At 40.8% G+C, this 14,934-nt stretch overlaps 1 protein-coding gene across 3 annotated transcripts in view; it reads right to left on the reverse strand.

Moving 5' to 3' along the window:
* Positions 1-791: 791 nt before the first annotated feature.
* LOC130111498 (hexokinase-1-like) overlaps positions 792-14,934 on the reverse strand; it is a 35,377-nt gene continuing 21,234 nt past the window's right edge. For 2 of the 3 annotated variants that reach the window (XM_056278715.1, XM_056278716.1), the window contains 17 exons: positions 13,840-13,935; positions 13,413-13,512; positions 13,089-13,272; positions 12,425-12,580; positions 12,180-12,267; positions 11,083-11,228; positions 9,890-10,082; positions 8,316-8,427; positions 6,839-6,987; positions 6,055-6,174; positions 5,489-5,584; positions 5,184-5,283; positions 4,863-5,046; positions 4,467-4,622; positions 4,105-4,192; positions 3,459-3,604; positions 792-3,169 (listed from right to left, as the gene is read on the reverse strand). In XM_056278715.1, coding sequence (XP_056134690.1) covers positions 3,022-3,169; positions 3,459-3,604; positions 4,105-4,192; positions 4,467-4,622; positions 4,863-5,046; positions 5,184-5,283; positions 5,489-5,584; positions 6,055-6,174; positions 6,839-6,987; positions 8,316-8,427; positions 9,890-10,082; positions 11,083-11,228; positions 12,180-12,267; positions 12,425-12,580; positions 13,089-13,272; positions 13,413-13,512; positions 13,840-13,935 — 2,262 coding nt within the window. In that variant the 3' untranslated portion in view covers positions 792-3,021. Of the gene's footprint in view, positions 3,170-3,458; positions 3,605-4,104; positions 4,193-4,466; positions 4,623-4,862; positions 5,047-5,183; positions 5,284-5,488; positions 5,585-5,757; positions 6,175-6,838; positions 6,988-8,315; positions 8,428-9,889; positions 10,083-11,082; positions 11,229-12,179; positions 12,268-12,424; positions 12,581-13,088; positions 13,273-13,412; positions 13,513-13,839; positions 13,936-14,934 lie in introns of those variants that run through there. The other variant, XR_008810167.1, reaches the window with a different exon arrangement.

Consider the following 14,934-nt stretch of genomic DNA (forward strand, 5'->3'; position numbering starts at 1 on the left):
AAATTGTCTAATTTCCACCAGGTGGAAATTAGACAATTTACCAACAGGTGAAATTGATTCACAAATCAGTGTTGCTTCCTAACTGGACAGGTTGATATCTCAAAAGTGTGATTGACTTGGAGCTACATTGCATTGCTTATGTGTTCCCTTTATTTTTTTGAGCAGTGTATATATATATATATATATATATATATATATGAAAACCTACCTGTACCTGTGCTACTCTTGCTTACCCATGTCTTGATACATGCTCAATAATCCAGGTAAGAAAATCAAAGAAGGTTGAATCAGTTCATCTGGATACAACGTTTATAAATGTATCCAGATGAACTGATTCAACCTTCTCTCTGATCTTGCTTACCTACTTTCTAGGGTCGGTGAGAGTGCAATTTCAGTTGCACAATAGTGATCCTTAAGCTGATGGAGGTGGGTGTTTTGCCCAAGGACACTTAAGCAAGGTGGATGGCTGCAAATATGAAGACTAATATTAGGGTGCTCCAGTTGAAGAGGGATGATTCTGCTCACTCAACCACCACATTGCCCTTAGTTCAATCATGGGCACCGGTAAGGGGTAAGGGGGGGTATGTATCTTCACTGGGCCCCAAGCATTATGGGCTGCTTTAGACACACATCACGATGGTTTACGGAATTCGATGCATCATGGTTGGGGGCCCAGCATCACATTTTGTCAGGGGCCCCGGATTTCCTCGCATCTCTGAGTCCTGTGCAGTGATAACCAGACATCTTGTGCTGTGTTGTGTCTGCATGGCTGTTACATTTTCCTCCACGCCAACAAATGAACGATCCAGTCCGACTGACACAAATTTGTCTTTATTAAGTGATTGAATGACAGCGTTGAGTAGACACAGAACGAGAGATGTGGACAGAAAACGAAAATGAAAAGTTTAAAATGGTACATGTGTGTATGTGAGATGAATGAGGTGATTGTGTTTTTAAGCTTTGGACAGGCTTGGATGGAGAATTTACGTCAGAATGAGGCAAGATAGCTGGGGACCTGGTGATATAGAAAGCTGGTTTTGTTCATATATGGACAATACATCTACCAAGCAAGTGCTCAAAAACCTACAGATCCACCCCGTTACCCTAACAGCAACAGGCTTGTAAGCTAGCCTGCCCCTACGAGGACGAATGGAAAACAAGCAACTCAGGTTACAAATAATGACCCGCGGAATATCTTGTTCAACTTACAAAGGCCTGCTTTTAAAATAATAAAAGAAAAACTATCTCCAATAAATGCAAAAAACTGTATTCCCAAAATCTTTTGAGGAATTTGTTTAATCTGAGATGCTATTTTATTGATAATTATAAGTACCAGATTAAATAAATCCCCAAAACAGACTTGTGAATCTTGTTCATGAGAGGTTTTTTTTTTTGTGTGAATTTGTATCAGTATGGCCCTTGGTCATTAAAATTCCAAATACTTGGACTGTTGAGTTACAGAGTATTCACAATGATAGCCTGAATAAACATAATTTCAAGAGATTAAATATCCTTTCCACAAAATTCATGATTTAGGATTGGATGTGCACAGAAAATTCTTTTCACAATAAAAACCCCTTTCAGCTGCTTTAATATCAGACTCTTGCCAGAGCCATAGATAGATAGAGTTTGGCTTTTAACGTTTCATCTGCATTCATGTTAGCTCTATGATCCTACCTTTGACCTATTTCCACATAACTATTGATTCTATGCCAGCCAATTTTAAGAATATTGGACCTTACACGATGAGATATGATGGAGAGCACCGTTACGTATCTGCAGCTATCGTTTCTTTGCATTACAGTGTCCGCAATATAACCTGACTAAACTATGTCTTTCAATGGCTCTTTATACTACAAACAACAGGATTATATTTAATAATTGATGATCTTTGGATGACTTTCGCAGCAGGGGACACAAGGGTTCAATAAAACTGGTGTTAATGAGACCCAGAACATTCAGCAGGTCACATTACATGGCTCTCCCTTACAGATCAAGTCAGTGTAGAAGTTCCTCCTTCTACAGATACTGCCGCTGAACTCCTTGCTACTCCATCCCTGAGAAGAATGGTTTGGTAAACTGTCAAATGCAAAATAGTTACAGAGAGAGGGGACTTCTACTATGGCTATCACTGTGCATGTCATTATTGTGACTGTAACATTCCCCCATTACAAATATAGAATAAATAGCAATAATGTATTATATATATATATATATATATATATATATATATATATATATATATATATATATATATATATATATATCATACCAGGGTGAGCTATTAGAAACTTTAAAGCAAAAATATTCCCTTTTGTCTCATTATGCTTTACATATCTCCAGTAAAATATTATTTCATATTCATTTTAATGTCTTCATGAGCAGAGAGCAGTGAGCCAACAACAGAGCGGACAGACAGACTATCGGTGACCTTAGCCTGAAGTCTTTCAAAGGCTGTGTAGTTACAGTAATAGAGATGTGTCAGCATGCTTCCACAGGAGAAATCCTTTCACCTCTCACATCAATTTGAAAAAAAAAAAGAAGAAAAAAAAAGACTGGGACTGCAATTTCTACAAATTATTGGATTCAGATCAGGGATCCTGCAGGTGGTGAAGATTAACTCATGAGAATACAATATAAGAATGTGGGCTTTTTCTTTTTTCTTCTTCTTCTTTGGCTGCTCTGCACCTGCTCATAGAGGTTGATTCTGTGCGTAAAAATCATATAATAATGAAACGTAAATTCAATCTCAGAAATCCCAGACGGACCGTATATTGACACAATATTGGACTACTCTGCATCTACACCACATAGTAGACAAAGCAGTCTCTCCCTCTTGCGAACATTGGCTGACATAGCTATTGGAGTGTGATAATTTAAAGCTGGACTGGTTTAATTGGGCGGGCAAGAGAGGGAGAGAATAGGAGTGACGAGGAAAAGAGACAAGAGGAGGTGAGTGCAGAGAAGAGGATGGGAGAGAAGAGGAGACGACGGAGAAGACAGAGACAGAGGTGATGAGTTTTATATATTGTTCTGTTCCTTTCTCATCCGGCAGCCGACAGCAGTGATGAGCGCTGCTCCTTTCCCGCTCCCGTCCTCCGACAGCAGGAAAGTGACGTTACAATTGGGAGCGAGCTTGTTCACTGTCTGGTGCATGATCCGGGAGAAACTAAAAGGCAAAATACATAAGTAAAATATAAATGTTATGTTGTACAGTAAACTCCCAAACGTCATTCAATGTCTCAAGGAGCCAGTTCAGTTTGGTGAAACTCCTGAGACAAACTGGGGGGGGGGGGGGTGTAAAGGAAAGACATGGCTTGATGTGAAGGTTGGCATTTGGGATTTGTTTGGAATTCCATCGTAATGCCAAACCATGACTACTTTTTGTAAAAATGAGTCATCTTATTTGACAAGAAAAAGTATTCTTGTTTAAGGGAGCACTAATACGTTGAACTCACTGTGGATGTAGTTTGTACAGCGTTCCGTCCACCCCTACGGTGATGTTCAGACGTTCTAGTCGACGGTTCTCTCTGATCTTATCAACCACGGCCGCCATTCCTGCCCCACACAGCTGAGCTGCACGATGTGATACTGCTCCGCATACCTACAGGTTGAATTTTAAAGATCACAGTATTTTATGACTTATCAGTTCTTTCTTGCCCCATAGTCACCAATTCACCCCCACGTAGCTCAGCCACACGACGTGATAGAACCTCACATACTTGGCAAAATAAATATGCCTTATCGTCTCTCTCTGTTAAGGCATTTATAGTCTTATGTGTAATCCCATTTCGAAAGTCAAAACTTGACAAAAAGGTATTGTTGGTCTCAGAAACTTTAAAAATTTCCAGTGAGTGCCAAAAATTAGTTTTCTGGCTCTTAACTTTTCATGTACAGAACTAAACATGCAAAAGAGTCAAGACTATTGACTCCTCTAGGAAGGTGCTTAAAGATGAATATGAAAGAAGTAGTTATTCTGGTCACAACTGTAAATGATAAGCCACAGTCCAAAGTTGTTTGCAGTTGTTTGGTTGCATCCTTAAGATAAATATTTTTTTTAATTTTACAATGCATAAATATTCAACTACTGTGTAGACTAATTACCTCTTTGACTATAATACTGTCATCACAGGTGCTGTCCAATCCGAGGTGCTGCAGAATGGATCTGACCTGCAGTAACGCCAGTCTATCACTAGAGGGAGGGTAAGGACAGTCAAATCAGGGAGACGACACACTCGATCCACCACAGAACAAGGGCACGAGCGCAGAACACTGTTTAAGGTCTTGCAGCGAAATAAGCGTCTTGTAAGTATTTTCAAATATTTGTCAAGAAAGCCTTTTCCTAAGCTAAAACCAAAGACTAGCATACCTCAAACACGTTTACAGCAAATGTAAGCGACTCAGACTGTCCCATGCATCACACACACGCGCGCGCACACACACACACACACAGCTCAGTTTCCTACCTCTCTATCTGTGAAAGGTACTTTGTCTCGAAGATGCCTCTTGTCTTCAGTGTCTCAGAGATCTGTCCTCTGAATAGGAATCCTCTCTTGGTTAGGTCTATCAGGATGTTTCGCACAATTTCACCAAGATACATACCACTGCACATCTTCTCGTATCTGTTACACACACCCAACCACACAGAAACAGAATCTAGTATGTCAGAATATATTTATACACATACATACATACATACATACATACATACATACATACATATGTGAATATAGTATATTGCATATGTAAACGAGCATTCAAGCACATGATACTCATTTATGTCTAAATCAAGAAATAGACAAAACTGATAAAGCATACACGTTTGGAGAGAGAGAGAGAGAGAGAGAGAGAGAGATTTTAACCTCTGTTTGCCGGGATTTAGGGAGTAATCATCCACAGCGCGGTCATATTCTGTCCTAATGTCATCAAGGCAGCCATTGTCTCCAAATGCACCCCACTCCATGTTGACACACATTCGTCCCTCATTGTCCTCTATCAGTTCAATATTGCTCACCTCCTCCATGTAACATGCATTACTGCCAGTACCTAGATAGATAGATAGAAAGAGAGAGAGAGACAGAGAGAGAGAGAGATAGATTGACTCACTTTCCTTGAATGATACATCATTGCTAAATTATGATATCATCAAAAAAGATGGTACAACATGAGAACTGTGAACTAACCAGCAATGAGTCCAATCTCACAGGTGGGTTCTTCATAGGCGCAGGTCATCATGGTTCCCACAGTGTCATTGACTATAGCCACCACATCCAGATCAAACTCCTGAAGAGAAGAAACACATGATCACAACGGTCACGTGTTTTGCATTACATTTGAACATTTATATTTTATCCAAAGCAACTTGCGACTGAATGCAAAAGTCACATAAATAACTAAAATAAAGTGAAAGAGTTAGGGATTGAAGAATTAAAAAAAAAAAGTACACTTGAGAAGTACAAGGCATGACACTCAAAACTACTGAACCCACCTCTCTCCTTTTGATAGCCTCTCTCAGCAGTCCCACTACATCCTCCCCCTCACAATCAGTTGCCTTGAAGCCCTTTGTCCAAGTCACCAGTATACCCTGCGCGCGCACACACACACACACACACACACACACACACGACAATTTTCTCAAAAAAATTCGCAGAAACTGTCATACTGAAATAATGTCTATGTAAAGAGTATACTAATGAAACTATTCTCATGTATCATAAGTTGCACACTGTAGTTGTGAATGAATTCAGTTAATTTTACCTTTAATCATTTCAGTATACACAGTTGAATGTTGCGTTGAATGAAGAACGCTAATTTGGCAAGTTTAGGAGATATATAGTTCTCTTGAATGCAAAATGCCACTTCTTTCAGTCAAGTGTCAGTGCAGACAACAGAAGTCATGATTATTAATGATTTATAATCACTGTGAGTTTGGTTTTCATCACAAGTACAGTAGTTTGGTCCTCCAGGGCAGAAACAGCTTATCAACCAGTGAGTGTATGGGGCTGGAAGTGAGAGTGTGTCAGACGAGAAACAGCTGTTGTAGAGTAGACTCACAGCATCCAGGCTGGTCTGTCGGCAGGGGAACGAAAATGTGAATCCAAGAGGAAGGCGAGCGTTCTTCATCCCCATGTAGTCCAGGAAGTCGCTGATACACTGCACTATGTGGTCAAATAACTGGAAAATAAAGATGGGTAAGATATGATGTGAGATGACATGATGTATGACAACGATATGAAAGATGTTTTTTCCACCATGACTCATTTTTACTAACCCATGTGGGAATTTGTTTGCACTTCCTGGAACCTCTTTTTTTTTTGCACCAGCTCCATAATAATTTGCACACGAGCTGATATTGTAGGTATTGCCTGACAACCTTCATAAAATAAAGTTTGTAGAGTATAGCGGTATTCTATAGGTCAACCATATAAATCCATCTTCTATCATTTAACTTGGGAGTGTACAGGTCATATGTGCCACTCATTTAACCAGGCACCTAAAATAACAAAAACAGCTAAGAACAATAACAATTAAGACCCGGTCACACGTGTGTCAAATGGTTCGAGAAGTGGTATAGAATTAAGCAGCAAGACAAATGTCATCAAAAACTGACATTTAAAGAGCCATAGAAACACAGAAGTCACAGTGAGAAGGCTAAAGGTAACACACGGAAATATTTCAGCCCATGGGTCAGGTTCAAGTCCATGTTTTGAAGACTTGGGAGGTCAATGCAACTATGGTAACTTGGTAGGTGTGTAGGTACAATGTTGATCAATTGTCCGTTCATCCATCCATCCGTCCGTCCACCCCACCCCCCCCTCTCTCTCTATCTCTGTCTTACCTCCTCTCCTGTTCCCTGCATTACTTCCATAGGTATAGCATAGATCTTGTTGTGCATCTCCACTGTTCTCCTCTTTCCAGAGCGGATTTTGACCAGCAGAACTCTGAAGTTGGTCCCTCCGAGATCCAGTGCCAGGAAATCGCCGTTCTCTGAAAGCACACACACACATACAAACCTATTGGACATGCAGCACACAATGTTTCTAGGTACTTCACCACCAAAGTGAATGATGTGTTTTTCAGGTAAAATAAATAAATAAATACTAATTTCAGTTGTATGTTGGCAGAAGGCAATATTAAAGTGGACGACTGGCAGACTGAACCCTGTGTTAACAAAGTAGGAACAGCATTCGCCTGATAAAAGAGGAATTCACGGAGGAAACTTCTGAAATACAGTTTGCCCACTGCAGGATTTGTTCATGAGTTCATAACAAGGATTAGGATGCTTTTTTTACATCTTGTTACCAAGACAACATACAATGGTGAAATATAAATAATTAATTTGTTTTGGACCAGTAAAATATTTATGTTGGTAATGTTGGTCTAAGTTGATGTAGGACATTATAGGTTATGGAAGTTGGGAAAGTCCTGTCTTACATATTGAAGTCATGGTCTTCGAGAAACTACATAGATACTATACCTAACATTTAAGAGGCAACATGACCTCAGGATCAGCGCTTTAAATATGACCAAATTCAGCAACGATTTACAGGTAGGCAAGACCTGAGCATGTCCCCAGCCAACGGTTAACAGTAGACACCTGTCACTGGCTGAGGGCTCTGTCCATCCTGGGTAGCGGAGACACAGACAGTAAGCGTATATCTGTGACCTGTTTGGCTTATGGCTGTGATTAGTTGCTAAGCTGCAGAGGAATGATCTTAACCTCTCTCTCTCTCGCTGTCTCTGTCTGTCTGTCTGTCTGTCTGTCTGTCTCTCACTCAAATACAAAGCCAAGAACACTGACAGAAGCTAAGCTCGTCTCCACTATAGGGTGACCGTGTACTCCTGTTAGCCATAATAACACAAATTGTGCCAGAATTACCACACGGCATGAGAAACTTTGTGTCGATTAGGCAATTTTGTGGCCAACCGCCAGTGTAATGGAGCAACCTTACCCTGAATAAGGCAATAGATTCAGTTCCTTCAAGGTTACTTTCAACATACACAGCACAAACTGACCTGGGGATGTTATCACGGGCCACTAGGGCACTGGGGCAACTTTAATATGCCTCGGGATAGTTTGGGATATGTCTTTGAGACTTTGGGAGGAATATGACACCTTTCCTCTGTGGAAGTTTCGGTTATTTCTGTTTTGTTGACGGTGTTGGAGAACACTGAATCCAGCACAATGAGCCCGTGTTGTTTGTGAAATACATAAGAGAATCAGATTAAGGTGCACACATGGCATGCAAGGAACTGAGTATGCAGCAATTGTTGATTTGTGTGTTTCTCTCTGAGTGAATGTGCATGTGTCACACCTGTGCCATCAGGCGTGCTTCGAACGAAGGTCGGCAGCATCTTGACAGTTGCCGAGTCCTGGGTGTTCTTAGACAGGCCATTTTGGATCTCTGTCCTCATTCGCTTCTTTACCTAAAAGAACATATAACACTGGGGTTAGAAGCCAAACCCACACAGTAACGGCTGAAATCCTGAAGATGATCAGGGTCCATCATGGTACTTAATAATAATAATAATAATTTTATTGATATAGCATCTTTCAAAACTACCGTTATAAAGTGTTTGACAAACGAGGACAAATAAAAAAGCAGGAGGACAATCAACTACAAAATCACAGTCAACAAACAAAATAAAACAAACTTAGGGATAAAATAATGGATAAAAGTAACAGATAGAATAAGTAACTGATCAAATAATTAAGAAAAAGACGTAAGGTAAAAGTAAGTCTTGAAAGATGCTTTGAAAGAAGGCAGGTAATTTTCTAGTCTAAGATCCTCAGGTAAGCTACTCCAAAGGGTTGGAGGTCCTAACAGTGAAAGCCCCCTTGGTCTTCAGCCTTGAGCGGGGAATAGCTAGCTAACAGGGTCTTATTAGAGGATCCCAAGCTATGGGTGATTTAGAAGTTCAGCTAGGCAGCTCAGTGCCACACCATGCAGGGCCTTAAAAGTCAAAATTTAGGCAGCCAGTGAAGAGAAGCTAAAATAGGGGAGATACGGTCATGCTTTCGTTATTTGGTTAAAAGTCTGGTGGCTGCGTTTTGGAAACTCTGAAGCCGTGCAATCGTGTTTTGGCCAAAGCATGTAAACACGGCATTACAATAATCCAGACTAATAAAAGCGTGAATGATTCTTCGAAGATCATTAAACATAATAAAAGATCTAATTCTAGAGACATTTCTCAAGCAGAAAAAACATGACTGAGACAGCCATTTAGCATGGGACTGGTGAGCTTCTGATCTAAAATAACTCCAAGCCGGGTACAACATGCTGATTCTGAGTGCCAGGAGCAGGCAGAACTTGGTCATAAGTGTGCTCAGGGCCTATAATAAGGACTTCTGTTATGGAAGAGTTGAGCTGAAGACAATTTTCTGCCATCTAATCCTTAACCGCAATTAGGCAATTATGCAGAGAAGATCACTCAGCTTATCCAGATGGTTTGCAGGACAAGTACAGCTGAGTATCATCCGAGCAGCAGTGAAATGAGATATCACGCTGTTTGATGATGTGGCCCAGAGGAAGTAAATAGAGTAAATAAAGAGAAACCTGCTCAGTGGGATCAAACTCTCACAATCAATGTCCTTCTTTAAAATGTTTTTGTCAAACTTTTTAGGCTTGCTTTTAACTGAACTCGTCTTTTTTTTTTTTAATTCCTGGAAATTATTCCATTTATTATTATCATTACTGTGCACGTTTAGATTCTTAGCTTAAATTTTTGTCATGTAAAGACCTTCGTATATTGAATTTAGTGAACACACAAATACACCCTATGCACTCACTCTCTCTCTCTCTCACACACACACACACACACACACACACACACACACACACACACACACACACACACACACAGAGTTACATAAGCAATGTCCCGCCACCTCTAGCAGCTGTTCAGTCGTCAGGCGGAATTCGGACAGTGTTTGGGCAATTTGTCGTGATTGGTCGGCTAGTCGGTAGGCCACAGCAGTCACCATGGCAGCGCCCTTTCCACTGCCACTCTCCGACAGGAGGAATCTGACATCAGAGTCTGGCACCAGGCGGCGGACGGCCTTATGCAGACGACGTGCATATCTGGAATAGATTTAAAAGAGAAAGTTGGCTTCTTTTCCCCTGAAGTTTCTGGAATGTTCTCAGATGGTTTGAAGTTAAAGAGCGAACAGGCAGAGAATAGAGGTAACATGCAAACACATCATGTAAATCATATCTGAGCCTGTGTAACTAGTGTCATATGACCTCGACGCATTAAGCCATTTGGCTTCCTATAAAAAAAAATTTAAAAATTAGTGAAAGAATAAAAAAAATAAATAATGATGACCTGCTGTGGCGCCCCCTTAACGGGAGCAGTCGAAAGTAGTAGTAGATTAATGAAAGAATAAAAGTAGCAGCCCAGCTCATAAAGTAAAAAGGGGTGGCCATCTTTACTCAACCTTCCTATTTACAGCACAGATATCCTGTCACTTCTTTATTTGCGATGATGGTGGGGAAAAAAGTCAGCGAAACACTTTTAACAATGTTTGATAAATGGCTAAATTTTTAATACAAATGTGGATATTTTCCTATGGGAAAGGCTTCAGGAAGAAACCCTGAGGAAAAATCTGCATCCGTCTCCATTGCCAGTCGTCTCACTAGTCTTGCCACTGGTAGTAGGTGGTCTCGGATGAGAGAGTGGGGTTGATAATGTGCAACTCTTCCTCACTTTAATCATTGTGCAAGTCATCAGTCATCCATCACAGGATGACTAGATGGTCCTCGTCACTGCGATGGACGAATAACAACAATAACGAATAACAACAAGGATATTTAAAAGTTCTGTGGCTAGTCGGTGGATAGTTAAAAGTCCACAAGCAAGTATGTAAACGTCTTCTAGGTCAAATGTTGAGCGTGAAGCCATGCTGTACTGGCTCTGTTTAACATCTGCTTCTGGTTCGCCAGATCTGCTCCCTGACAGATTATAAATATATCCCTGAATATATCCCTTAAGTACCTTAATCAAAACACCTCCACACACGGCTCTCGCAGCACCACGAGCGTATATGTCTACACGTTGAGTTTATACTCCAGTGTCACTCACTGTGGGTGCATCTTGTACAGCGATCCATCAATGCCTACGGTGGTGCGAAGCCTCGCCACACCTTTATTTTCCTTCAGTCTCAGCAGGATGGCGCCCAGCGTGGCGGCGACCAGGTTGGCAGAACGGCACGACACAATGGTGCACACCTGGAGCAGGGAGAGAGGAGTCTGTTTATACGACGGCAGACAGCTTACAGCTCACAGTCCATACAGCTGCCAGGGTTTTCCATCCATTTATCTCGCTGACACAGATCTCATGACGTGCATTATACCATCAAGAGTCAAGATTCAAGATCATTATACAAGTACCAGAGAGTAAAATTCTTGAGTTTCAGCTCCTTAACACGGCAGCAACAATAGCAATAAAACAACAACAACAACAACAAAAACACAGAACAACAAGCAGTAATAATAATAAATAGTGTGCGGTGTATGTAAGGTGCTGTGTGTGTGTGTGTGTGTGTGTGTGTAGGCCCTGCCTCAATAAATGTGCATATGTGTGTGTAGTTGTTTGCATATTTGTGTGTGTGTGTATAAACTGATGATCTGCTGAAGACCATAGGTCAGTACCAGTCAGTCCAGCAACAGTCTTTAATGTTCTGTGTTCAGTCAAGCATCCCCTGTTCAAATGTTTTCAGACTCTAAACCAACCATTATTTTTTATCTTTTGAAGTCCACACTTTGCAAATATAAACATATTTATATTTCACATATACATATATATGTGAAATATAAATACATATATTTCATATATATATGTATATATGTGAATTGATACTTCACATATGCATATATATGTGTATGTGAAGTATAAGTTATATGTAAAAGACCATATAAAATCATTTGTTCAATTAAAGACATTTGAATATAAATGTATATCTACAAATTTTAAATGTAAATATAAGCGGATACAACATGAGCTATAACCACATAGTATAACAATAATAGTAATAATAATAATAACAAATATTATTACTATTACATATTGTTATGTCTGTTTTTAATGTGGTGGTTTATTCTTAAATCTGCACTGCTTGTTTCTGAGCATGGAATAATAGAAATCAAAACTATTCATCATAGATCAGCATCAATACACACATGCTGCACAGCGACGCAATCATCTGCTGAGGGTTCAACACCAAGTCTGTTCAGAACCTCTTTTGCCTTGGTCAACCCTTCCTTGCTCCTAAAGGGGAGTGACAAACCCAGTCAAAGGGAACAGAAAGAGAGCGAGAGAGAGAGAGGGAGAGAGAGAGGTTGTGACCGGCAGTAGATGAATATATTTAAATGACTTGTATATAACTGAATCAAACACGGGAATATCAACCAATCATGTGGCTTACTTCTCCATTGCTGAGACATGTTTGGTCTCCAACTTCCCTTTAGTGAGGAGCTCCGGGGTGATCCTTCCCTCAAACAGCAGGCCCTCTTTAGCCATTTTCACCAGAATCAGACGAACCAGCTCTCCCATGTACATACCACTAACCATCTTCTCAAAACTGGAAAAAAGGAGAGAGAGGGAGGAATGTTATGTGCGAATGTTTGGTGAAATCATGTAATCTTTGTCCAGAGACAGAGGCCTTGTCGTGACATGGCCTTTCATACTGACACTGGACATTTCCACTGGCTAATGCTAACACAGCAGACCCATACAATACACTATGCATATGGTACTGCAGTTTTCCAGATCTGAGGGAATCACACATGTATAAATACATTTGTGTATTTATAATGAATAAAAATAAATAGACATGACAGACAGACAGACAGACAGACAGACAGACAGATAGATAGATAATATTCTCAATTGTATTAAAACTGTATTTATGATGAATAAAAATAAATAGTGACATGACAGACAGAGACAGATAGATAGACAGATAGATAGATAGATAATATTCTCAGTTGTATTAAAACTATCAGTTATATTAATACAAGTGTTTTTAAGGGATGACCAAGCTGCTGTCTGTCTCTGTCTATGACGGTTTTAGTATAATTGCTACTTACAGTTGCTTTCCGGGGTTGAGGGACCCTCTGTCTATCTCTCTGTCGAACTCTGTCCTGATGTCTTCCAGTCTGCCATCATCCCCAAAGGCCCCCCACTCAGTGTTCACACACATCCTGCCCTCGTCTCCCTCCACCAGGTCAATGTGACGCAGCTCCTCCATGTAGCACGCATTGGTACCTGTGCCTGCAGACATGGATAGAGACAGACAGACAGACAGACAGACAGACATACACGCATATTTCAATTCATTGGTGCAATAGCAAATGTGCTCTTAACCATGAAGTCATCGGAATATTATAGAACGATATGGATTTTTCTAGTACCGATGATGATGCCGACTTCACAACGCTGGTCATCAAAACCACATGTCATCATCGTTCCCACTGTGTCATTCACTACCGCCATGATGTCCGCATCGTAATCCTGAAACGCATGCCCACATCATAGAAACACAAACACACACATTACACAAGTGTGAGAGCTGTCACAACGTCACATCTCTTTTATAAATGTGGCAAATTTCTTGTATGTATAAAGAGCGACAATATTTATTGCGACAAAAAATTACACAATTCAACAGAATATTAATATTTTGCCTCGGTTTGTTCTTTGGCACTGCCCATGGGGTCTTCTGAGAAGGTGTGAAATATATTTCTTTCCCCAACTTTATAATAGTTTGTGTTCATCTGGGCTTTTCTCTGTTGTTAGTAAATCATATGTTGTGACACCAACTGAAAACACAGGACTCACTCCTCGCTTCTTTATGGCCTTGTTGAGCAGCTGGACCACATCCATTCCCTCCACTCCACTGGCCTTAAAACGCTTAGTCCACGTTATCAGGTAACACTAGAGAAGAACAACAGCAGAGAGACAGAGAGACAGACAGACAAATGCAGAGTGGTGCAGTAAAAGAGGGGGGGAAACAAGAAGAAAGTTATTTTTCTTTACTTAACGGAGACTTATTTGTTTTTGTTTGAACTTCATGGATAGAGCCTGGCAATAAAATGTCTTGAGATGGAGCTTCTATTAAATTTTAATTATCTATGACTATTATCATTATCAAATCAAACTAGACAGATCTATCAGTCAATTCAATTCAATTCCCTTTATTGGCATGACAAGCATTCTCATATTGCCAAAGCATTAATAACATATGATACAAAATCAGTCTATATATATATATATATATATATATATCAGTCTATTTCAGCCTGGAAAACCATGTTGAAAAAGGGGGCTTACATTAACGCAAAACTTTTCATATTTATATGAACGTCAACAAATGGAATATATTGCAATGACCACAGATGACTAGACTCACTAGCCGCATGGCTTTAGTTGACTGGTTAACGTAGTCACCCATGGTGCGGGAGACCCGGATTCGCGTCCCGGCTGCGGCGGTTCCCAGGCTGCCCCCCAAATTCACTACAATATGTATATATACCAAACACAAGTTTTTGGGGGTTTTTTTCGGATCCCCCCCCCCTTTTCTCCCCAATTGTACCCGGCCAATTACCCCACTCTTCCCGGTCGCTGCTCCATCCCCTCTGCCAATCCGGGGAGGGCTGTACACTACCACATCCCTCCTCTGATACATGTGGAGTCGCCAGCCGCTTCTTTTCACCTGACAGTGAGGCGTTTCGCCAGGGGGACGTAGAGCATGGGAGGATCACGCTATTCCCCCCAGTTCCCCCTCCCCCCTGAACAGGCGCCCTGACTGACCAGAGGAGGCGCTAGTGCAGAGACCAGGACACATACCCACAACCGGCTTCCCATCTGCAGACACGGCCAATTGTGTCTGTAGGGATGCCTGACCGAGCTGGAGGCAACACGGGGATTCGAACC

Source organism: Lampris incognitus, chromosome 4, assembly GCF_029633865.1.
Source record: "Lampris incognitus isolate fLamInc1 chromosome 4, fLamInc1.hap2, whole genome shotgun sequence".
Taxonomy (NCBI): Eukaryota; Metazoa; Chordata; class Actinopteri; order Lampriformes; family Lampridae; genus Lampris; species Lampris incognitus.